This window comes from Balaenoptera musculus, chromosome X (genome assembly GCF_009873245.2).
Source record: "Balaenoptera musculus isolate JJ_BM4_2016_0621 chromosome X, mBalMus1.pri.v3, whole genome shotgun sequence".
In the NCBI taxonomy this organism is placed as follows: Eukaryota; Metazoa; Chordata; class Mammalia; order Artiodactyla; family Balaenopteridae; genus Balaenoptera; species Balaenoptera musculus.
In genome coordinates this window covers 113415455-113438807 of record NC_045806.1, presented here as the reverse complement: position 1 = coordinate 113438807, position 23353 = coordinate 113415455, and the positions used below count along the sequence as shown (strand labels likewise).

Here is a 23353-nt window from a genome sequence, read left to right as displayed (position 1 = left end):
AGAAAGTTCTAGTGTGGAGTAAAGGCAACTGTCTATAGGGTTAGGTATTTGCTTAGTAGGAGTGAGTTGGCAGGACTGAGTTCCCCAGAGGTTCAGACCCATTCTTTCACCTGCAAACACCTTCTGGTAGCATGTATAGTAATTTCTATAATTAGATTAAAATATTGCTCATTTTCATTGTCTTTAAAAAGTGTATAATTTAATACTTCTAAAAATTAAAAAGTTTCTGAAATGATTATGTTAAATAAGAGAAATATGAATTAAACTACGAGGTATTTCTCAATCATCAAATTGGCAAAGATACCAAAGTCTGACAAATACTCTGTTGGTGAAGCTATGAGGAAACAGGCACTCCCACAATTTGGTGGTTAAAATGCAAAATAGCATAATACCTTTGACAGGCAATTTAGCAGTGTAACAAAATTACAAATGTATTTACCCTTTAAGCCACTCATCTTACTTCTGGGAATTTATCCTACCAAAATACCAGTGCATGTATAAAACAGGTTAAGTTCAAGGTTAATCACTGCAGCATCATTTGGGATAGCAAAGAATTGAAAACCCTTTATGTTTCCACCAATAGGAGACTGATTAAATAAACTATAGTACAGTTCATAGTATTGTACATAGAATACTATGTGCCTACAAACAAAGAATGAGAAAATTCCTTGTTTTGATACAGAAAGATTTCCAGAATATAATTCTGTGAGAGAAAGTCAGGTAGGTATAGAACATATACAGCATGCTACTTTTAAAATAAGAAATAAGAGGCAAATAAGAATATTTATTCATGTGTGTGCTTACATTTGAATAAAGAAATACAAGGATACACAAGAAACTAATAAAATGGTTACCTATATAAGGGGCTACGGGGACAGGCGGATGAGGACAGGAGTAAGAACGTGACTTTTCAATGTGTACCTTTCTATATTGCTGTGATTTTTGAACCATATGAATATATATCTATGCCAAAAATTTAATTTGATGAAAAACTAAAATGTCCATGTTATAATGTTAAAGCAGAATACAAAATTGTACATACACTACAATCACAACTATGTAAAAATACTATGCATAGAAAAAAAAAGAATTTTTAAAAATGTCCTAGAATGTTTACAGTAATTGTCTTTAGGTGTCAGGAGTACATATCATTTTTTTCCCTTCCTTTTCTTCCGTGCATTTTCCATGTTATCTATAAGTATATATTTCTTCAAGAGGAAACAAATGCTTCAGTTTTTCAAATGTTTCCATTCATAATGCACTTCACTCAATAAGTGACTTTTGGTTCTTAGAACCCTAACATTCAATATACAGAATATAATAAGAAAACAAACACTTACGAAGATAGCACTATGGCAACAGCATCATTGAGGACACTTTCACCAAAAAGAAGTGCATAGAGTTCAACATCAACTTGAAGCTCGTGGAATATGGCAAGAACAGTCACTAGCAAGTAGAAGGAGTCAGAGGAATATTAAGACATTACAAATATAACATTTTTCCCTCCACAGATGATTGTAATAGCTATTTAGAAATTCATTTCTTCATCTCAGAATTCAATCCTAATAAACATTCTCTTACCATATCAAAGATTCAGTAATTTTATGTCAATATTTTTCTTTTCCATAACTGTGTACCTGTAATATCTCCCTTCTCTCTCTTACAAACAGCTGAAAATAACCTTGGAGGACTGAGTTGGCCTACATTCTTCATGCAAATGCTAATAATCTTGTCTTGTACATTTCTTTTCCATAAAAAATACATGCAGAATTTCTTACAGACCAGGTGATCATTAATCTTTGATGAAGAAGACTATTATGAAAAGCATTTCCTGCTGCAAGCTTCATTTTTTCCTCGGAGCCTTACAACTCACTTCTATTTGACTTGCAAATTTCAAGCACATCAGTTTAGCAAAGACAGTAGGAAATGAAAACACAAGTTTGGTTTTCGGTTGGGATAAAATTTATGACCAGAATTACAGCTGCTATATTTAACTTAATAAGAAGCCAACTATCAGGCTATTACAGCTTGAGAAGAAAAAAAAAACCTTCTCTTAGGAAACAATTACATGAGAATTCTTAGAAAATCAGAAGAGACTGAAGTTGCATTATAACTTTAATTGCTGAGTCACGTACAGCTCGCTTGCTAAATAAACCCAAGCAGACATGAAAGATTATTATAACCAGAGTTGGGAGAGCCTCTTCAAATGCCAACCAAAAAACAGGAAGCTTGTATTTTAAAAGATATAGTCTCTACTGCAAAGCATTTCATCGGGAATATCCTGATATCAAAGCTAACCAAGAGAAGGAGGAAATGAGGGCAGGAGCAATGCTGTAGAATTTTAAAAAGAGAACCTATGGCTCATCCTTCTATCAAGTGAACAATTGCAAAATAATAGAATTATTATAGGGCAAATACCTATATAATTCAGAAGAAATATAACTATCCAGCTTTATATAAGCAGAACAGTTTTGCTTGAGCCATCCAGGCAATACTCGTACCAAAACAAAACCAGTTTTAAGTAATGTAGCCAGTCCAACTGACTCAGATTTCTCATAGATTTTGAAAAGTCGAGGACCTTGCTTCTAGTAAGAGAACACGGAAAACAGAGACCACTGGCTTCCTGCAAAAACCATCCCACCTTCATACTGATAATGGGAACAGCTACAAACAGTAAGGGGGCAGCCCTGACTATCTTTAAGGAGGTGATTTGCTTTTCAGTTCTAAAAATGCCAAACTATACAAATACCGCTCTAAAATGTCCTCTGAGCTTCTAAAATCATCTCTTATAGAGTACAAGCATATTTTCCTACTTTCTATAACACCCTGTGTTATCAGAGTTAACACAGGAATTCAGAGATAACCTTTGACTATGCTGGATGATAATTAAAGAAGATTATTAACTTACAAGGTCAAAGGGTAAAACAGAACAAACCTCTGCCAAGGATCTAAAATCTAGTATCAGTAGAAGAAAACTTGCATCCTTAGTTCAAAAAATGCAGGCTCTGCTCTTCAGCCTATATATTCTCTAAGTTCTTAATCTGAATGTAGCTGTGAAGCTCACCAATACTGTATTAGAAAAACTACAATCTAACTCATCTAACTCAATACAATTAAATTCATTCTCTAGTCATGCTAATATCAAAACTATTTTATAATCAGAAAGCCAATTTTATAAAAACAATTCTTTAATGTATATTACTGCCCACGAATGACCCCAAATCACACTTGTTCTAGCACAACAGCCTTCTAACAATCATTTTAAAACTTGTTTTCTTACTCTTAAATGCAGATAGCTGAATGTAAACAGATTTTTAGGGATCTGTTTTCTAGAAGCTTGAAAGGAAATGTATAATTATTACCCATCTTAACTAAAATAGTTCATCTTCTATACCCAGTCACTAGGGATAGAGACCAACCTGAAATTCTGAAGAAAATACCTTACGGCCCTCATTTAAACATCATCAAATTGTAGACTAGTAATAGGAAATAGAGTAAAAAGAAAAAAATGTGTGCTTAAGCCAAAAGGAGCCATTAATTTTGGTTTTTTCCTCCACAGTTGTAAAGTATAGTAAGATGGGGAGTACCTAATCCTGAATTCTACACCTCAAAGGAAGAAATATGTACATGTGTGTTCATGGAAAACCACTGTACAACTTAAGTACTTAAGCTCCACACTCATGTAAAACATACCTGGATCAGTTGCTGATACGATGGCACCAAACAGCAGGCAATCTGTAAAGTAAAAGTCTCCCGCAAGTTGTCCAGTTACTTTCATCAGTGTTACACAGCCATACATTATTGATCTGTTCAATAAACATATGTCTACTTTAGAAAAAAAATCAACTGTTAAAGAAGTTACAATACAGTAAGAATAGAAAGATGGGTCTACTGTAGTACTTTGTGACTAATCCCAAATTTACTGCATGTCATTTAAATATGGTAATGCCTTAGCCTTAAGGAAAATTCAAACAACTTATCTGTGTGAATACATTTTACTGCAAAAGTTCTTGGACACACTCGAGAATACAATACTGCAGAAGTCAAACATGCATTATTTTAAAATGATAATTTGAAGGCTAAAAGTGTTTTAAGCTTCAAGTACTTACCCAATTACGAAACAAGAAATTGCGGTTCCAAGAAAAGCATACGCTAAGATAGACCCAAGGTTTCGAAAGAAATGTCTCTGACAGAAAAAAAAAAAGTTACACCATGTTAGAATACTCACCAATTATTTAAAAAAGAAAAGGTTTTCTATTCTAGTGTGCTATGCTAATATTAAATGCATTATTCATTAAAGGAAATAAGTAAGAGAAAGAATTTTTGTATAGGCATAAACTTCAGTATGTCAAAAGGATAAGGAGAGGGAGGAGGGAGGGGAACCTGGAAAGAACTGCCTGTTTCTGAAGTGTCAAAGATGATAAAGCCCATGGAGTTTAAGGTTGTTCAAAGTATATGAAATACAAAGGCACTTACTCTTTTCAGACTGTATCCCGCATAAAATATGATAGGAGGAAGTAATATGTTGAAAAATACTTCTGGATCAAAAGTAACCTGTTAAAATAAAGAGTTCTTTTAGATGAATTCCCTGAGAAGATTTCTTATTACATTATCAAATGAGCAAAAAGAAAAAAAGATTAAATGTTAAATTGGCAAAAGGCAAGAATATTACCACTGTGGTAAGTGAAAAATATTTCATATAGGATAGCTGTTATTCCACTTCTCAACCAAATGACAAGGAGATGATAGCGTTGGAACAATCAGTTAAGTCCTATCTGTGCAAAGTATCTTAAAATACTATGATAGCAAAAGTTTTTTAAATAAGAGAAAGTATGAACATGTCTGCTTTAAATAAGAGACCCAAAACTGGTAACATAAAATTTGGGGGTACAGCATTGTTGTTGGCAAGAGGAAACAGACTTCTTGCATAGGTAACATCTCTAAAGGTATATAACATAATATTGTGGTAAAAAGTTTCTGTACAAGTCAAATTTCTAGTCCTGACAGCCCATTCCTTTTAATACCTATTCCCTATAATAATACAGACGCCCCCTTCTGTTCATAAGGCTGTAGTATTTGACATGAACACAGAGCAGCTACACATACTCATGCTAAAATTTAATTTCCTAGAACTTTTAAGGAACTGGAATTTTCCACAGGTGGAAAAAAAACTCTTTCTGCAAAGTAAACTGTAAGTTCGTATGAAATTTTTAAAAGCATTAAAGATGATCAGGAACACAACCAAGTAGCTATAAAAGCCAAGTCCTGCCAATGTAGAAGGCAGAAGTGGAGGCCAATGGCCAAGGGTGGGCGAAAACAGAGACATGAGCAAAGAGGCCCTGAGAAGCTTCAGGATGGCAACTATGGGGAGGACAGGAGAAAGCAGCTCCAGGAATGTCTGGAAGCCAGTAAGACTGCAACCCAACCTACATCAAGCTTCATGCACACCGTGGTACAGTACCTGATACTCAGGCTGAGGCCCCTGACGTTGTGCCAGATTATGAATCAAAGAAAGATTAAATTGTGCTCAGCACAGTCAAGGCAAGAAAGAATTCAAAAAAATGTTAATGGAATATTTTAGGTATTATCAAATAAACTCAATGTGCTAAACTACTATAAAACTCTAAGGGCCATAAGCAGATTGAAAGAAACACTTATAAATTCTGCTTCACTCAATGCTGGTCACCATTTATTACAACTGTAAACATTACAGAGTGAAACAAAAAGGGTTGTAGTACTTAGCCTCAATCAGAAAAGCAAACTATAGACATGTCAATTTCCTTAGCCTTGCATTACATTCGTTAATTGAGGTTTTACTCAATTTGAAAAGACTGATTATTCTAAATATCATTAAAAATTCATTATTTTTCTCCTGAATCACTTTGCTGCTATTATATACCTTAAAAAAAATCCAAAGATTCCCTTTAACGAAGAACTTACCTTTCTAAGCATTTCATTATCTTGAACGTTATTGAGCTCATGTGAACTGATCTCTCCTTTCAGCGTATACTCATAAAATTTTCCACTAACATTTACCAATAAGGTAGTTGGGCTTGACTGCACTTCACAGCTCAGGGTCACATTATTCACATCACTTGGAACATGAATGCCATATCGAAGCACAAGGCCCACCAAAAGACCTGGAAATAATAAAAGAATAATATAAGCTCTCCTTTCAGACAGAAACTACTTCTTTTGTACCCCACACATACCTTTGAATTGATAACAGAAAATCTCTTATGATAGTCCCTTGTGATTCTAAACTCATTTTTAGACCAAATGAAGTTACATTTTAAAGTATTACTAAAATCACAAATCTAAGAGTTCGATATTCATATAAGCCAGTGGGACAGGAAGGGAAAACATTCCCTAGGGTAACAACGTGTATCATTGCATCCCTAGATCAAGATATAAGTAAGTGATTAGGAAGGTAACAAAATGAGGCAATACCTTCAAGTCATCTGTACACAGAATATGCTCCAAGGTGTCCCAACCTAACTGTGTAATCATGTTAGAAATGTGTTTACCACCTCCATCCATCAATTCACAAGACTTAAACACATGCATTTCTCAAGTCATTCCTAAATCACATGGCTGGCCAAATAACACAAATTTTACAAATTGTAAAGTCAATAATTTTTCTAGATTGAGTTCTTCTAATACTAAAAGGTCAGATTTTAATTTTAAAATATGTTTCAAAATCAAAACATGGAACAGAAGTCCTGACTTTGACACTATGATATCAATGTATTGCTGGAATTTTACTTGGATCATCATATTGACATTCAAATATGCACAATGATATAGGTACTATAAACCTATACTGATCAAAATGTTTAATAATGATTTTATTGAGATATAATTCTATACCACAAAGTCTGCCCTTTTAAACTGTACAATTCAGTGGCTTTTAGTATATTCGCAAAGTTGGATATTGATCACTACTATCCAATTCCAAAACATTTTCATTGTTCCACAAAGAAACCCTAGACCTATTAGCAGTCACTCTCCATTTCCCCCACCCCGACTCCCACCCCCTGGCAACCACGAATCTACTTTTTCTCTATATAGAGTTGCCTATTCTGGACATTTCACATAAGTAGAATCCTACAATATGTGACCTTTTATATCTGGCTTCTTTTACTTAGCATAATGTTTTCAGGGTTTATCCATATTGCAGCATGTATCAGTGCTTCATTCCTTTTTACGGTCAAATAATGTTCCACTGTATAGATATACCTCAACTGCAAACTGAACTCAAACGTCTGGCACTTTCCTTAACTCCACTATTAGTGGCATTTTACCTTCCTGTCTCCTTTCTCCTTTCTCTTTCACCCTAACCAGTCAGCCTTTCTTTTAATATATGTGAATGGACTACTATGCTAAGTAGGCCCCCGGGGTTCACAGATGAAAACAAGGTCCCGCCTTCAAGTAGCTCTCAGTCCAGCTGGTGAAAACAGACTGAATAAACAATTATAACACGATATATATGTGTGTGTGTGTGTGTATATATATACATAGATAGATAGATATAGATATATATATGTATATACACACACACATACACATACATACAAGGTATTATAAAAACAGAAAAGATGTACCTAAGCAAGCCTGAGGGAGTGGGACATTAGGAAAGTCTTTCCAGAGGTGTCACCTAAGCAAGTAACAAAGTAAGAGAAAACGGTTTCCCAGGTAGGAGGAAGAGTAGTACATATCCAGTCAAGGAAGAGTGAGAAAACAGCCCGTTTAGGGAATCATAAATAGTTCAGTACGGCTGGGATATAAAGTGGCAAGAGTTGAGGTGTGAAAGACTGGCAGGAGCTGAATCACAAGAGACCTTGCATGTTGGGGAAGGGAGTGTAGACTTCATCCTGAAAGCAAAAGGAAGCCACAGAACCATAGATGTCAAAGGGCTTGACATCAGATTTTTATTTTAGCAAGACTGGTCTAGACTACAGAGGGTCAGAAAGGCCAGATAGAAGGCCACTGAGGTCATTCACGCACTAAGAGTGCAGGGCCTAATCTAAGAGAGCAGAGATAGGGAGAGAGGGGGATTTTTTTTAGAAAGTATTATCTTGTAGAAAGATGTGGTGACTGACTGGACTGGGAGGAAGGGAGATGAAAAGCTAAGAGGAACCTAAACTGACTTGGCAACTAGGTGGGTAAGCTGGCCTAGGCAATCAGGGGGGTAGGAGGGCCAGTCAGTGGGACAGGGAACAGATTTACAGGGGGAAATGCGCAGCTCCGTTTTGGACATGTTGAGTTTGATGTACCTGTGACATATGCACAGTTGAGTATGTGGGATCCGGACCTCAAGGAAGGGGGTGGATCTGTACTGGAGATATACACTTAGCAGTCATAAGATGGTTGAAGTGAAGCACAGATGGGATTACTGAGGGAGCAAACAAAGCGGGAAGAGGACTATGGATATATGCTCGGAGTTTATGCCAAAATTAAGGGGTTGGTAGAGGAGGAGGAGATGATGAAGGAGTCTAAGAAAGAAAAGCCACAGGAGTAGGAAGAACAGAGGAGGAAGTGGTGAAAACTAGCAAATGCTGCAGCAAAGTCGAGGAAGACAGGCATTAAGAAGTGTCCATTGGGTTTGGCAACAAGGAGGTCATAGGTGACCTTGCTAAGAGCAGTCTGAGTGAAGATGTGGGGGCGGAAGCCAGACCAGAGTGGGAAGGTGATAAAGCAGAAACGGGGAGTGCAAGAGCAGTAGTTGGCTGAGAAGGGAGGAGGAAGCAGAGGTGAAGGATCCTTCTGGTCAACTTATAGTCACATGTATTTTTTTTAAGTGAGCAGCAACGAGTAACTGGTAAACAGCACAATGACATCGACTCTAAAAAACGTTTATCTGAACAAAGGTTCAGATTTAAAATAAATGAAAGATAAAATATTTGCAAATCATATCCTGATAAGGGGCTAATATCCAAAATATATAAAGAACTCATACAACTCAAAAGCAAAATAACAATCTGATTAAAAAATGGGCAGAGGAGCTAAATAGACATTTTTCCAAAAAAGACATACAGATGGCCAATGGTACATAAAAAGATGCTCAATATCACTAAACATCAGGGAAATGCAAATCAAAACCACAATGAGATATCACTTCACACTTGTTAGAATGGCAATTATAAAAAAGACAAAAAATGGCAAGTGTTGGCAAGGATGTGGAGAAAAGAGAACCCTTATGCGCTGTTGGTGGGAATGTAAACTGGTGCAGCCAGTATGGAACACAGTATGGAGGTTCCACAAAAAATTTAAAAAAGAGCTACTATATGATCCAGCAATTCCACTTTTGGGTTTTTACCCAAGGAAAATGAAAACATTAACTCAAAAAGATATATGCACCCCTATGTTCATTGCAGCATTATTTACGATAGCCAGGATATGGAAACAATGTAAGTGTCCACTGATGGATGAATGGATAAGATGTGGTACATATACACCATGGAATATTATTTAGCCATGAAAAAGAATGGAATCTTGCCATTTGAAACAACATGGATGGACCTCAAGGGCATTATGCTAAGTGAAATTAGTTAGACAAAGAAACACAAATACCGTATTCTCTCTCTTATATGTGGAATCTAAAAAAAAAAAATCAAAAACAAAGCTCAATAGATACAGAGAACAGATTGGCGGTTGCCAGAGACATGGGGACGGGGATGGGAGGTGGTAGAAATGGGTGAAGGGGGTATAAATTTATTTAAAATTTAAAAATAATAAATGAAAGATACACTTTGAAAATATCTCACCTCCAAAAAAAAACAGAATTAAAAAGTGATGGCTGGATATCAACCGTGTTTGACAAACATAACCTGGGAGAGAAAAGGCTACCACTCCATAGTCACCCTGCCTATATGACACAGGAACAGCTCTTTTCTCTACTATCTCACAAGACCTCCTAATTAAGAGGTTCAGTAGTACTAAGTTGTCCCATTACATTTATGTGTAAAAATCACAGTTAAGCTACTACAAACAGTAAAAATATCAGCATAAATTCTTTCCATATCCCCAAGCTTGACTGTGTAAGGAAGACTACCCACTGGTTCTACCGTGCCCCGACCCAATGCTGAAACGCCACTGCGTGCCCTGAGGAGGGCTCAGCACTTGGACAAATCTGAAACATACACCTTGGCAGTTAGAACACCAGCAAGAAGAATAATTACTTAGGTTGGAAAAAATCAAGATCCTTTTATTACAGCATCAGACAGCTGAAAAATTGGAATTTCTTTGAATACAGTTGACAGATCAAGTTAACTTGGGTTCTGTGAAAGGTCAAATCCTAATCACGGAGTTAAAGCAATTCTCACTAAACAGAAAGTACACAAAAGGAGTGCTTTGTTAAGGGGATAAGGCAGAAAATTCTAGCCTCCTACATAGACAGAGGCACAAAAACTACTGATATCATGAAATTTAAAATTACCACTAACAGGCAACAAAGAGTACAACCACAAAGAGATATCTTTCACAAAACAGAGAAGTCCCATTCCTCCTACACATTCCTGACCCTCTTGTGCTGGAGACCCCCCCAGGGATACAGAACTCAGTATCACCCAAGGCCGACCACTGTATGAGTCTCACAGTGGAAATTGGTTTTCTAATGGATTTCAGCACATTCTTCCAGATTATCACACTAGAAGCCTCTAATAGTCAAAAATATGGAAGGAACATCACTGGGGGTATTGAGTGTGGCCAAAATTGATACAATTTCTACAGATTAAAAAGTGTATGTATGTGTGTGTGTGTATTTATTTATGTATGTGTGTATATTGTGTGTATGTACATATATAACACTTATCTACTTCTTGAAGAATGCTGTTAGATTCTGTCTGAAAAGCTAATTGAACTACTACAAATCTCTCAGTCATTATTTTCTCATCTATAAAATGGGGATAAATGACTTGCCCAACGTTATTTCGCATTAAGTGGCAAAACCAGAACTGAAATCTGGGTTTTCTATTTCCAAAGTCTCTATAATTTTCTAATCACCTCCTTGCTCTCTCATCACTACTAACTTGCTCTCCGGTGGTTATGTCTCCATTCTCTCATAAGCTTCCCTCACAACTCACCTCCAAAACCCCTGTAACTTTAAGTATTAACTCCCTTCATATCTAATCTTATTAAATTTAGTACAGTAGAGTGTAGGAGAAAAAGCACAAGTTTGGAAGGCAGATAGAAGTATGAATTCTGGCTCTATCAAGTTCTAGTCTGTGATCCTAGGGTACATAACTTCTCATTGAACCTCAGTTTCCTCATATGTAGTGATGATAATACCAACCTGTTTTGTCTTTATAGATAAGTTTTATCTCTTCAACATGAGGCAATATGGTTTAAGGGGCTAAGAGAATGGGGCTCCTGAGGCCGACTGACTGTGTTTGAATCCTGCCTTAATACTTACAAGTTATGTGACTTCGGGCAGGTCATTTAACCTCCCTGTGCCTCAATTTCCTCATCTGTAAAATGGGAAAGATAATAGTACCCATCTCACAGGGTTGTCATGAGGTTTAAATGAGATGATATTTGTTGAGCACCTAAGCAGTGTCTAACACATTATAATGCTCAATAAACACTACCTATTCAGTCACTAGATTGTAAGTGCTTTGTGGACAGGGATGATGACTCATATCTGTATTTCTCATCATATCTCATACATCAAAGACACTTAATAAATATTTATTGATAAATCGCATTAGCTAAACTTAGGACTCTGGATGCTGTAGTTTAAGGCATAATAAATATTGCTTCCCTGTCTTTTGCTTTTTATACCATCTGTAAGCATACTGCAGTGAGTGATCACTTTTCAGACTTACTAACGGTGACTCACTTTTAAGCTTCTTAAGCAAGCTAGCCCAATGAACAGAACACTTGGGTGCTTCGACATTGTAACTGGGGCAATTAGGCTATATTACAATCTAGAAAGTGACCACATTGGCAACTTAATCTCTCTCTCTCTTTGTAACCTGGCTTCTCAAAAAAATAAAGGAGAAGCTTATTTTAAGTAGCATTTTTCTCGGATTTAGATAGCTAAATCATCAGTGGGCTGAATCTTGGAGGTCTGGACATTCCCAGAGTAAGAAGCCCTTTCATCTGGAAGTCAAGCTGAAAAATAAAGGTCTTAAAATAATATATTAACGTAATAGCTATAATGGTACAAGAGTCGTAAAAAAAGGTAAATGGCAGACGGTAATTAGGATTAGCAAATGTCCATTTCCATGGCATTGAAAATACTTTGACCCAGCCCCATCTTTTCTCAAACTGGACTTGGGAGCTGGTCAGGAGGCTGTTCATCCACAGTCCCCATCACCCATATTGAGAAAATGGGACAGGCTAAAGAATGCCAAGTCGTAGCAAATCAACCCAATTTGACTCACAGATAACACTCTTTCACTTTATATTCCACAAGAGATACCCTTGCTTTTCCTTCACAAAATACCAACACTAAGGTACTCCATCACTTTTCATTAACTTAGAAACATCAGGGAAAGCAATCAGTAATCCCACTTTTCTCCTTTAGCCCAAGAGTTAGAGGAGGTTAATGATTATCAACTACCAAAGAGCAAATATTTTCAGGGAAATTCTAAGTCCCTATTTGATTTTTATAAAAAATACTATATCTGCCTCTTAACTTACAAGACTGAATAATTAAAAGAACTATTCTGAGCCTAACCTGAAAAAATGCAGTTATAACAGCAATAATAATATTAGTATTGCAGCTCTCATTTAATGAGCATTTACTTAGGGGTCAGGTACTAAGTTAAAAACATTTCTTCCTCACAATAATGCTACTATCATTGTTCCTAATTTATAGATGACAGTGTAAGAAGGTAAGGGACTGGCCTAAGATCACACAGAGTTATTGGCATAGTAAGACAGGAACCCAGGTCTGACTCTAAAGCAGGGGTTGGAAATCACAATGATGGTCTGTTTTTGTATGGTCCAAGAGCTAAGAATGGCTTTAAAATTTTTAAAGGTTTATAGAAAGGAAAAAAACAAAACAAAGAAGAAAACACAACACATTTTCACAACACAGAGATTGATGTGATCCACAAAGCCGACAGTATTTACTCTCTGGTCCTTTACAGAAAAAATTTGCAGACCTCTGGTCTAAAGCCTTACATCTTTAACCACTTCATAACACTATATCTCTCTACAGGAACGAGGTTTCTGTGATCAGTTCCTTCTTTTAACACCGTAATACTCACTTGGCATTTAATGGAATTTAAGATGCCTTTATTTTCTTTATATGACCTGTCTACCCAAGAGGGATAAGTTCCTTGAAGGTGGGGATCATATACTTCTTTGTATTTTCTGTGCATAACATGGTAGGCTGAGTAGCAAAGGTTTGTTGAGGATAGTAAATAAATCACACACTGGTATACAGAGAAATTATATAGAGATATATAGCTTATCTGGCTAATTTAGCTTAAGGAGCGCTGCAAATAGAATGCAAAAAAAAACCAAAACAAAACAAAACCATGAAATATGAAAACCACCCAATATGTCCAAAAACTAAGAATCCTAGGGAGCAAAGATATTTTGCACACAGGCTTAGAATTTTATTACCTTACAAATGAAAAATAAGCCTGAGTTCCTGCATTTTCCTGATGGACACAACTACCTTTCCTTGCTGTGCTACCCTTGAGCTGCACATTCCAGAAGTCTGTATTTACTGGAAAGGGGCGGGGGGGGGGCGTGCGTGGAGAAACGTCCTTTTGTGCCAAGGCTTCTCCCACCTGTCTGCAAGTCTGAGACACAAAGCTCAACAAGCTCATCAGTTTAAGCCTGTTCCAAATGAAGATAATCTTCACTCATGTACTGCACAGAAAGGATTGTTTGTCTGCCCTCATCTCTCCAGCCATATATGCCTCCGCGGTCATCTTAGATTAAGACAGTCAGCAATATGCATCTTTTCCTCTCATGAGGCCAAAATGCCTCTGAGTCCAGGGCTTGATTTGCCCTTCTCTCCTCATGACCAAAAAATAAAGATAAATAAGAAACCTCGCAAAGAAAGCACAGTAAGACACGAGAACTGAAGCCATTTACTCAACGATCTGTCAATAATCTTATGCTACCAGCAAGTCACCCATAATACTGCATATGCGTGGTGTTCCTAATTACTGTTTGGCCGAACTGTCCTGATCATCCTACAGTACAACATGCTGCTGGAAGATCTTTACCTCTTGTCCTCACCGCGGCACGGCCTGAATTAGAAGAGGCAACCATACGTATCCATATCAGATATTACAGGCATAGTACAATACATCAGGACGTCATCAAAAATGCCCTAAGCCTTCTTCGGCTTCTTTCCTGTTCAGGTTTTTACTTGGGGTACACGGGAGTCAGTTTTTCATTCTCAACCTCCAAAGGACAGGGCGTAGCAAGATCTGGGTGATGGGGAAAGGTGGACTCCGGCTCCAAAAGAACGCCAGATGCTGAGCAGCAGAGATACTACTGCAGCTTCAATGGACCTTAAACGAACTGACACCCAGAGAAATGGATCGCTATGCTGGCTTCCCCTCCCCCAGTCCTCAGCCCAATCTGAGACACCGCACCCACTCCCTTCCCATCCTCAGTCCCGGGTCCCGAGCTCGGTAGGCAGAGGCGGAGGGGGTGGCGGGTGCGGAAGAAAAAGGGGGTGGGGTCGGAGGAAAAAAAGGTGTGGACCGGCAGAGGAAAAGGGGGGGGGGGGCGGGGCGGAGAAAACGGGGGGCGAGGCTGAGGAGGAAATGGGGTAAGGCAGAGAAACGAGGGGCGTAGCAGAAAAAAAGGGGGGCGAGGGAGAGAAACGGGGGTGGGGGAGAAAGGCGAGACGGAAAATGGAAGGAATTGGAAGGGGAGCCGAACGTAGGCCGTGCAGGGCCAGGAGAGGAGGCGAGGCAGCCGGGGAGCAGAGAAGGGGGGGAGCGCCAGGGGCGGACACGGGGTTGAGGCACTTGCCATAAATCATAGCCAGGCCGGTTTCGTGCAGGAAGCGGGCCCGGCGGTGCTTGAAGAGCCAGATCGTGAGAATGGTGAGCGTAAGCAGCAGGATGAAGATGAGCAGATTGGCGCTGTCCTGCCGGTGGCTCTCCTCGGCTTGCTTCTCTGACACGATCTCCTCGTCCATGGCTCTCGCTTCTCCGCCAGCGCCGTCCGAAGCCCCGGCCCAGCCAAAGACTCCCACTGCGAGGAGTAACCAGAGGGGCCGCGTGAGCCGGCGGGCCCGGGGGCCGCCGCCGCCGACGCCGCGGCGGAGGGGCGCCCGCAGCCAGCCGCGCCGAGCCATGACTCCCCCCACCCCCCCGCCCCGCTCCTCACCCGCAGTCGCCCGCGGTCGGACCACTCCCCGAGGCCTCACGGGAAAGGGGCGGGGCCCCAGGGAAGCCGTCGGAGCGCGCGCCGCCGCCGCCGCCGCTCTTAAAGGGGACGCGACACTCCCAGCTCACTGGGCCCCAAGCCTTTGGCCTTCTGTCCCCCACTGCACCAGCTCCCCGCTCAGGCTCCGCTGCCAGGCAGTGAAAGACCGTCGAATCTAGCCCACTGCCTTCTGGAAAAGAAACCTGGGCTCAGCGTAATCAAAGCGTGGCAGATTGCGCTCTGTCTAGTTCGATCCTATTCTTAGAGCTCTCAGGGGAATCGATCTTTCATAACCCATCTCAATATTGTCCCCCAGTGTCTCTTAACAGGATAAGAAGTCGTCCTCTTGGGAAGGGCCTAAATCTCCATCTGTAATTTAAATCGGATTCTCCTTCTTCTGTCCTCATAGGGAAAAAAACCAACAGCACTGTAGTAGTTCACAAATAATTGACTCAAAGGCAAGGATTATGTGTGTGTCTGTATGCTCGGTTTTCTTTACACGTAAATTACCTGATGTGAGTCATCTCTTGAAGATAAACTCCTCAATCTCACAAAGATTCAATCGGTTTGTGCTCAAATTTACCCATACTCCAAACACTCCGCTCCCTCCCCAGGAAGAAATCTTTTGTGGTGTGATCAGTTTCTCCTTCTCCTCTTGCTCCTTTTCCCTGCTATCTTAAAGCAGATTTCCCCAGCTCAGAAGCCACCTTTGACACCATATCTCATCTCTCTTCCTCAAAGAGTATTTTCCCTGTTCTCAGCCGCTCAACCTTGCACACCAGAATTTTCATAGTTCTCACCTCTTTGAGAACAGCGGATTTCTATTTTCTCCATTCTCCTCAGATCACTCATTAGTCTTTGTGGGCTTTTTGTTCCCTCTAGACTTTCTCTAGAATGTTTCATTTCTACCTCTGCAGGAATGAACTCCAAATCCCAAGTCCTGACCTGCCACCCTCCCTTCAGGCCTCTACCTGTTGGATACTGAGCATATCCTGGTGAGGCTCCTACCAATCTCCAAAACTAAAAATGTTTTTAAATGAGCTCATTTCACCCCTACCGACACATAGTCTTTCTCAATTCTTTCAGACCACTGATGATACTAGCTATCAATCCAATTCCTATCATTCTGCCTAGAAGTCATGATTCTCAAACGTTTTGGCCACGTTACGGCCATATAACCTCTTTGCTAAGGCAAACAACATGCAGGCAACTCCCAGCTGCCCCAGTGTGGATTCACTCCCATTAACCAGCTCATTAAGTTCTGTGAGGATGGTGAGCTTAAAAAAAAAAAAAGTGCTGGAATGGTGCTTAACTCCGAGTTCTATCCCTGTCGGGTCAGGAGCTGTGCCAGTGACTGAGCCGTCTCTCCTCTTAGTACCTGGGTCTGCCTGTCCCTTCCCAACCTCATGGCTGCCCTGCACCCTGCCTCCAGCCTAACCTCACTGGCCTGTGTGAACAGGGCTGGGCTGTGTAGAGACAAGAAACCCAAGTGAGGATCCTTCCCAGTCTCCCCACTGCCCTCCCTCCCCAGACCTATCTCTGTCACCCCAGAAGACCTAGCGAAGGAGTATCCCTGCTTCTTCAGGCCTAACCACCCAACCCAAGGCTGTTTTGCCCCGGCACAAAACCATTTTTCATTCTCCTAGTGTTCAGAGCTCAAGAAGAAAACAAAACAAAACGAAAGTCACAGATTGCTTGCCTGGCAAGAGTTAACAAACGTCTCCAAGCTCCAGACTCTACCTCTGTTTTCTGGCCCCAGCAATTTAGTATCCCCACTCTCACCCTTTCCCCAGCAACCTGGTTAGAGCAGAGTTCCAGGAGGAATCTTGAGAGGCCGATCATTTTATCAGGCAGGCCAACCCCATGAGCCCTTGGCTCCCCTCAGAATATACTTCTGTCTCAACCCAGCAGTGCCCTGTGTGCCCCTCGCCCTCCAGCTTGTCCTCTCACTACTGCTCTCCCCTGCCAATCCTTGTCATGTGCTTTCTGGAGTACCCTCCGCTAGGAACAAACTACCCAGCCCTCTCAGGTGCTGCACCGATTGCCCTCTCCATCTCCTCCTTTTCCCGGTACCTGAATCTTGCTCAGGACATCACAAGCTCTGCCGCTGTTTCAAGTGGAGGCTGCTTATTTCCTCAGCACTCCACTGTCCTACACACACACACACACACACACACACACACACACACACACACACACACGCTCACGCCCTGTATCAGGTGGCCTGAAGGAGCTGGCACTCCACTCACTCCCCATTGATTGTGGTTCCAAGCTCCTTACGGCCCCACCCTGCCTTGCAGCGCTAACACCCTCTCCTTTCCCGGTCTTCTAACGACTTCCTGGTCTCTCTCGCACTTTCACCGAGCACTTGGGCATCTGGTTCACAGCTTCCTCTCCCCTCCCCCCAACCGCCCCGCGCCTGCCCACCTCAGCCCCGCCTTCGATGCTCGTACAGGTAAGTCACACGGAATTCGAGACTTGCCTCCTTTTTTACTGGGAAAATCAAGATCCTCAGGAAAACAGTCCTCACCGTCCTCAGCCTGCAGTCTCCCTTCAATATACCATCAGTGCCCACGCGTTCCTCCTCCCCTCCAGCCGCAGTGCCAGAGCTGTTCCCTCCTCCCTTCTGAAACGTTAAGCCCCAGTCTACACTCCGCATCCCGCCACCTCCTTCCTGCCTCCACCATCTTCAGCGGCTCCTTCTCCACCCCCCTTCCTGTTCTCTAAAACCGCTTTCAGGTCTCTTTTAAGAAACAGCACCCCGCCCGCGCCCCTCCAGTCCACACGCCCCTCTTCTACCGCACGATTTCTCTCCTCCCATTTCTCTCCTCCCGTTCAGACCGAGCTTCTCAAAAGAGTCGTCTACACCGCCGCCTGTTTTGGTATGGCATGCTTTTGACATTTTTTTAGTGGTTGAAAAGTAAAATCGAAAGACTGTTTTCTGACACGTGAAAATTCCGTGCAATTCATATCGCAGTGTCCACCAGTAAAAGTTTACTGGACACAGCTATGCCCATTTGTTTACTGATTGTCTGTGGTAGCTCTGGGACTACAAGGCAGAGTGAGTGGTTGCAAAAGAGACTGCATATTAATCTCCAAAATTTACAAGCAGCTCATGCAGCTCAATATCAAAAAAACATACAACCCAGTCCAAAAATGGGCAGAAGACCTAAATAGACATTTCTCCAAAGAAGACATACAGATTGCGAACAAACACATGAAAGGATGCTCAACATCACTAATCATTAGAGAAATGCAAACCAAAACTACAATGAGGTATCACCTCACACCAGCCAGAATGGCCATCATCCAAAAATCTACAAACAGTAAATGCTGGAGAGGGTGTGGAGAAAAGGGAACCCTCTTGCACTGTTGGTGGGCATGTAAATTGATACAGCCACTATGGAGAACAGTATGGAGGTTCCTTAAAAAACTAAAAATAGAACTACCATACGACCCAGCAATCCCACTACTGGGCATATACCCTGAGAAAAGCATAATTCAAAAAGAGTCATGTACCACAATGTTCATTGCAGCACTATTCACAATAGCCAGGACATGGAAGCAACCTAAGTGTCCACCGACAGATGAATAGATAAAGAAGATGTGGTATATATACACAGTGGAATATTACTCAGCTGTAAGCTGCGGCATAGCACAGGGAGATCAGCTTGGTGCTTTGTGACCACCTAGAGGGGTGGGATAGGGAGGGTGGGAGGGAGACGCAAGAGGGAGGGGATATGGGGATATATGTATATGTATATGTATATCTGATTCACTATAAAGCAAAAACTAACACACCATTGTAAAGCAATTATACTCCAATAAAGATGTTAAAAAAAAAAAATAAAATATGAGGGGAAAAAAAAAAAAAAGAGAGAGAGACTGTATAGCCTGCAAAGCCTCCAGTATTTCCTGCCTGGTCCTTTACAGGAAAGGTTTGCTGACCTTTGCCTCGGCCTCTGCCAATCATTACTCTACACTTTTACCAGAGGGATCTTTCTGAAGCACAAGTCTGATTATATATATCACAGCCCTGCTCCAAACCCTCCACTGACCCCATGGCCTTCAGTTCTGGCTCCTTAGCTTGGCACACAGAGCTCCACACATCCTGACTCCAGGCTGTTTCTTCACCATATATCCTGTCTTTCTCCCCCAAATATATTGTGCTTCAGCCTTTCTGAACTCCTTGTAGTTTCCTGAAAGCTTCATGTGCTCTCATGTATCTATGTGCCTTGCCATGTTCTCCCTCTGCTTGAAGAGTCCTTCAACACATTCCTCACCTAACTAGCTTCTCATCTGACAAAACTCAGTTTAAAGGTCACCAAGCTTTCCAGGATGCCCTCAGGTTGAGTTAGGGGCTCCTTTTATGGGCTTCCAGAGCCCCACCCCCTCCCCAGGCAAATCTCTCTCTTAGCCCTCCTGAAATATTATGTTTGATTGAAATGTTTCTGATGCCACAGGTCATGAGTATCTTGAGGGCAGGAACCAGGTGTTACTTATTTCTTTACTGACAGCCTGTAGCCGAAGGCCTAACCAAAACAGGTACTCAATACAACATATCTGAGCATCAGTGAATGTCTCTTCAATTTCACTGAGTACCAAGGAAATCTCCATGTTTGCAGATGACATTAAATTCCCCTAGGTACCTAGATTCAGTTCAAGGATAAAAGAAAGAGGACTTTACAGTACTGGGTACATAGTAAGTGCTCAGGAAGGACTTAATAATTGAAAAATGTACATAAGTTTAGGCCAGCGTTTGCTGCAGTCCTTGGTTCTTTGGAGATGCGTGATAAACATTGAATTAATTAATTCATATGTTGGGGGAAAGGCTGAAAAAGCTAAGTTGAGGCCATATTGTGGAAGGTCTTAATGCCACAAAAAAATTTAACTCATTCATTTCCCTGCTCAAAACCTCTCCAGTATTAATTTGGCAACAGAAAGGGGGATAAATGAAATGCAGAGTGATGGGCGATGGGGGAGGCCAGTTTAGAGGTTGGAAAGGTAGTCTTGCTGAAAAGCAGTGAGGGCTTAATTTTTGGGATGCAGTAGGAATGGAAATGGGAGGCTGGGTGAGAAAGCCAACGTGGAGGTTGGTAGGATAACCTGTTTTAGCAGCTGATTTGGTGGGTGGATGGTGAGCCTTTGAGGAAGAAGGATTGAAAGATGACTCCAAGGTTTTGAACCTGGACAACTGGAAAGCATAAGACTACTAATAGCATTAAAATGGGAGTCAGAAGGTAGAGCTCAGCTCTGGACAGGTTGGATTTAAGGGACTTGGGGGACATCCAAGTGGAGGTATCGAAATGGGTGGTTAGAAGCTGGGGTCTGGAGTTCAGGAGTGAAGTCAGGACCAATGATAGAAATTGGAGCTATGTGCACAATATTGAAGCCTGGGAGTCATGTGTTCTCCAAAGAAGAGGGAGTAGAAAGAGAGCCAGTACTAGGACAGTAGTATAGGGAAAGCCTATATTCAAAGAGTAGAAGAAAGAATAGAAGGTCACACATATCAGTTAGAACTCAACATAATTATGCTGGAGTTTTCAGTTTATTTCCTGAACATACCAGCCCAATGTGCTAAAAAAAGCAAATAAGATTTTTGGTGTCATTTTCAGTGTCAAGGCTATTTGAAATGAATACTCGTATTAACCTCAGACAAGTAACCTAGGATACTTTGTGCAGATGTACTAATGAAACCCCATGAGAAATATTAGTGGATCTGGAAACAGTCCAGAGAATAGCAATTAAAATAATCAAAGGGGTGGAGCAACTGATGTTTTAGGAAAGACTAAAGGGATAAAGAACCTGTTCAGTCTGGAAAAATAGCTAGAGGAGTCAACAGGAGCATCAATAACAATGGCTAACATTTACTGAGTGCTCCCTGTGTGTGAGATTATTGTAAACAACTTGTAGGCATCACCTCACTCGATTCTGACAACAATCTTATCAGGTAAGTACTATTATTATTCCCACTTTACAGATGAGGAAACTGAGGCACAGTGAAGTTAAGTAACTTGTCCAATCTGCCAAAGGTAGTAAAGGAGAAGCCAGGATTTCAACCCAATCTGATTCTAGGGGGAGTGGCCAAGATGGCAGAGTAGGAAGACCCTGAGCTCACCTCCTCCCATGGGCACACTAAAATTACAATCATTTGTGGAGAAACTATTGATGAGAAAGACCAGAAGACTAGCAGAAAAGATTTTCTACAACTAAAGATATACAGAAGGAACCCCCATGAGACAGGTAGGAGGAACAGAGACGCAGTATACTCAAGACCCGTACTCCTGGGTGGGCAACCCACAAACAGAAGGATAATTACAATTGCAGAGGTCCTCCCCAAGGAGCAATGGGTCTGAGCCCCACATCAGGCTCCCCAGCCCGGGGGTCCTGCACCAGGAAGAGAAGGTCTCAGAATGTTTGGCTTTGAAGGCCAGCAGGCTTACTTTTGGAAGAGCCAGAGGGCTATGGGAAACAGAGACTCCACTCTTAAAGGGCACACACAAAATCTCACACACTCCGGCACCCAGGGCAGAAGCAGTAATTTGGGAGGAGCCTGGGTCAGACCCACGTGCTGATCTTGGAGCGTCTCCCGGAGAGGCGGGAGGCAACTGCAGCTCACCCTCGGGACACAGACACTGGCGACAGTCATTTTTGGGAGCTCGTTCTACCACGTGGACACTGGTGCTATCAAGTGCCATTTTGGAATTCTCCCTCTAGCTTATTAGTGCAGGGACCTGGCCCTGCCCCTGCTCACCAGCTTGTTGGCACCAGTACCGGGACACCTCAGGCCAAGCAACTGGCTGAGAGGAGATATAGACCCACTCACCAGCAGGCCTGCTGCCTTAAGAACCCCTGAGCCCACAGCTGCCCTGGGACCCAGCCCTGTTCACCAGAGGGCCCAGGAGCTGGCCTCGCACACCAGTGCACTGGCACCACCCCTGGGACGCCCAGGGCCCTGCAGCCAGAGACCCTGGGACCTGGCCCCACCCACCAGTGGGCTGGCACTAGCCCTGGGATCACCTCCACCCACCAGTGGGTGGGCACCAATCCTGGGATCCCCAGGGCCCTGGCCCCACCCACCAGTGGGCTGACACAGTCCTGAGGACCTGGCCCTGTACACCAGCAGGCCAACACCAGCTCCGGGACACTCTGGGCCCCTTAGCCAGTGGCCTGGGATCTGGTCCCACCCACCCGTGGGCTGACACCAGCTTTGGGACTTCCAAGGCCCTGCAGCCAGATATCCGAGGAATTGGCTCTGCCCAACCAGCAAGCTGGCACTAGCCCTGGGATCCCCTGGGCCCTAGCCCTTCCCACCAGCAAGCCAACACAAGCTGTGAGACGCCTTGGACTGCTCAGCTAGCCGCCCCGGGTTTTGGCCCAACTCATCAGCGGGCCAGTGTCAGCTTTGGGACACCGCAGACACCACAGCCAACCTTGTCAGGAACCAGCCCCACCCACCAGCAGGCCAACAGCAGATCTGGGAACCTCGGCCCTCCAACCACCCACCCCAGAACCTGGTTCTGCCCACCAGTGGGCCAGCACTAGCCCTGGGACCCACTGGGGCTCTCAAGCCAGCAACCTTGTGACCTGACCACACCCACCAGTAGCCTACAGCCTCTGCACAAGTTAGGACCTGGCAACCAATCAGACTGGGGGCCAGCCGTGCCTACCAGACTACCCACCACAATAGAAGGACCCACACATCTCACATAGGGGGCACGCCTAGAGCATATAGCTCTGGTGACCAGAGGGCGGTGTGCTGCTGGGAGGCATAGGATATCTCCTACAAATAGCCACTTATGCAAGGTCAGGAAATGTAACCAACCTACCAGGTACATAAAAATAAATACAGCAAATTAGGTAAAATGAGGTGACAAAGAAACACGTTCCAAACAAAGGAACAAGATAAAACCTCGGAAGAACTAAGTGAAGTGGAGATAGGCCATCTACCCAATAAAGAGTTCAAGGTAATGATTGTAAATATATTCAGAGAATTTGCGAG

At 42.1% G+C, this 23353-nt stretch overlaps 1 protein-coding gene across 4 annotated transcripts in view; it reads right to left on the bottom strand.

Annotated features, from left to right (window-relative positions):
• SLC9A6 (solute carrier family 9 member A6) overlaps positions 1 to 17924 on the bottom strand; it is a 57675-nt gene extending 39751 nt beyond the window's left edge. Inside the window, exons 1-8 of one of the 4 annotated variants that reach the window (XM_036840161.1) lie at positions 17425 to 17588; positions 15313 to 15541; positions 14953 to 15177; positions 5941 to 6140; positions 4477 to 4554; positions 4110 to 4186; positions 3694 to 3806; positions 1341 to 1446 (exon numbers count right to left, since the gene is read on the bottom strand). In XM_036840161.1, the coding sequence (XP_036696056.1) occupies positions 1341 to 1446; positions 3694 to 3806; positions 4110 to 4186; positions 4477 to 4554; positions 5941 to 6140; positions 14953 to 15121 (743 nt within the window). In that variant the 5' untranslated portion in view covers positions 15122 to 15177; positions 15313 to 15541; positions 17425 to 17588. Of the gene's footprint in view, positions 1 to 1340; positions 1447 to 3693; positions 3807 to 4109; positions 4187 to 4476; positions 4555 to 5940; positions 6141 to 14952; positions 15283 to 15312; positions 15542 to 17424; positions 17589 to 17881 lie in introns of those variants that run through there. The other 3 variants (XM_036840163.1, XM_036840162.1, XM_036840160.1) reach the window with 3 other exon arrangements.
• Positions 17925 to 23353: the final 5429 nt, after the last annotated feature.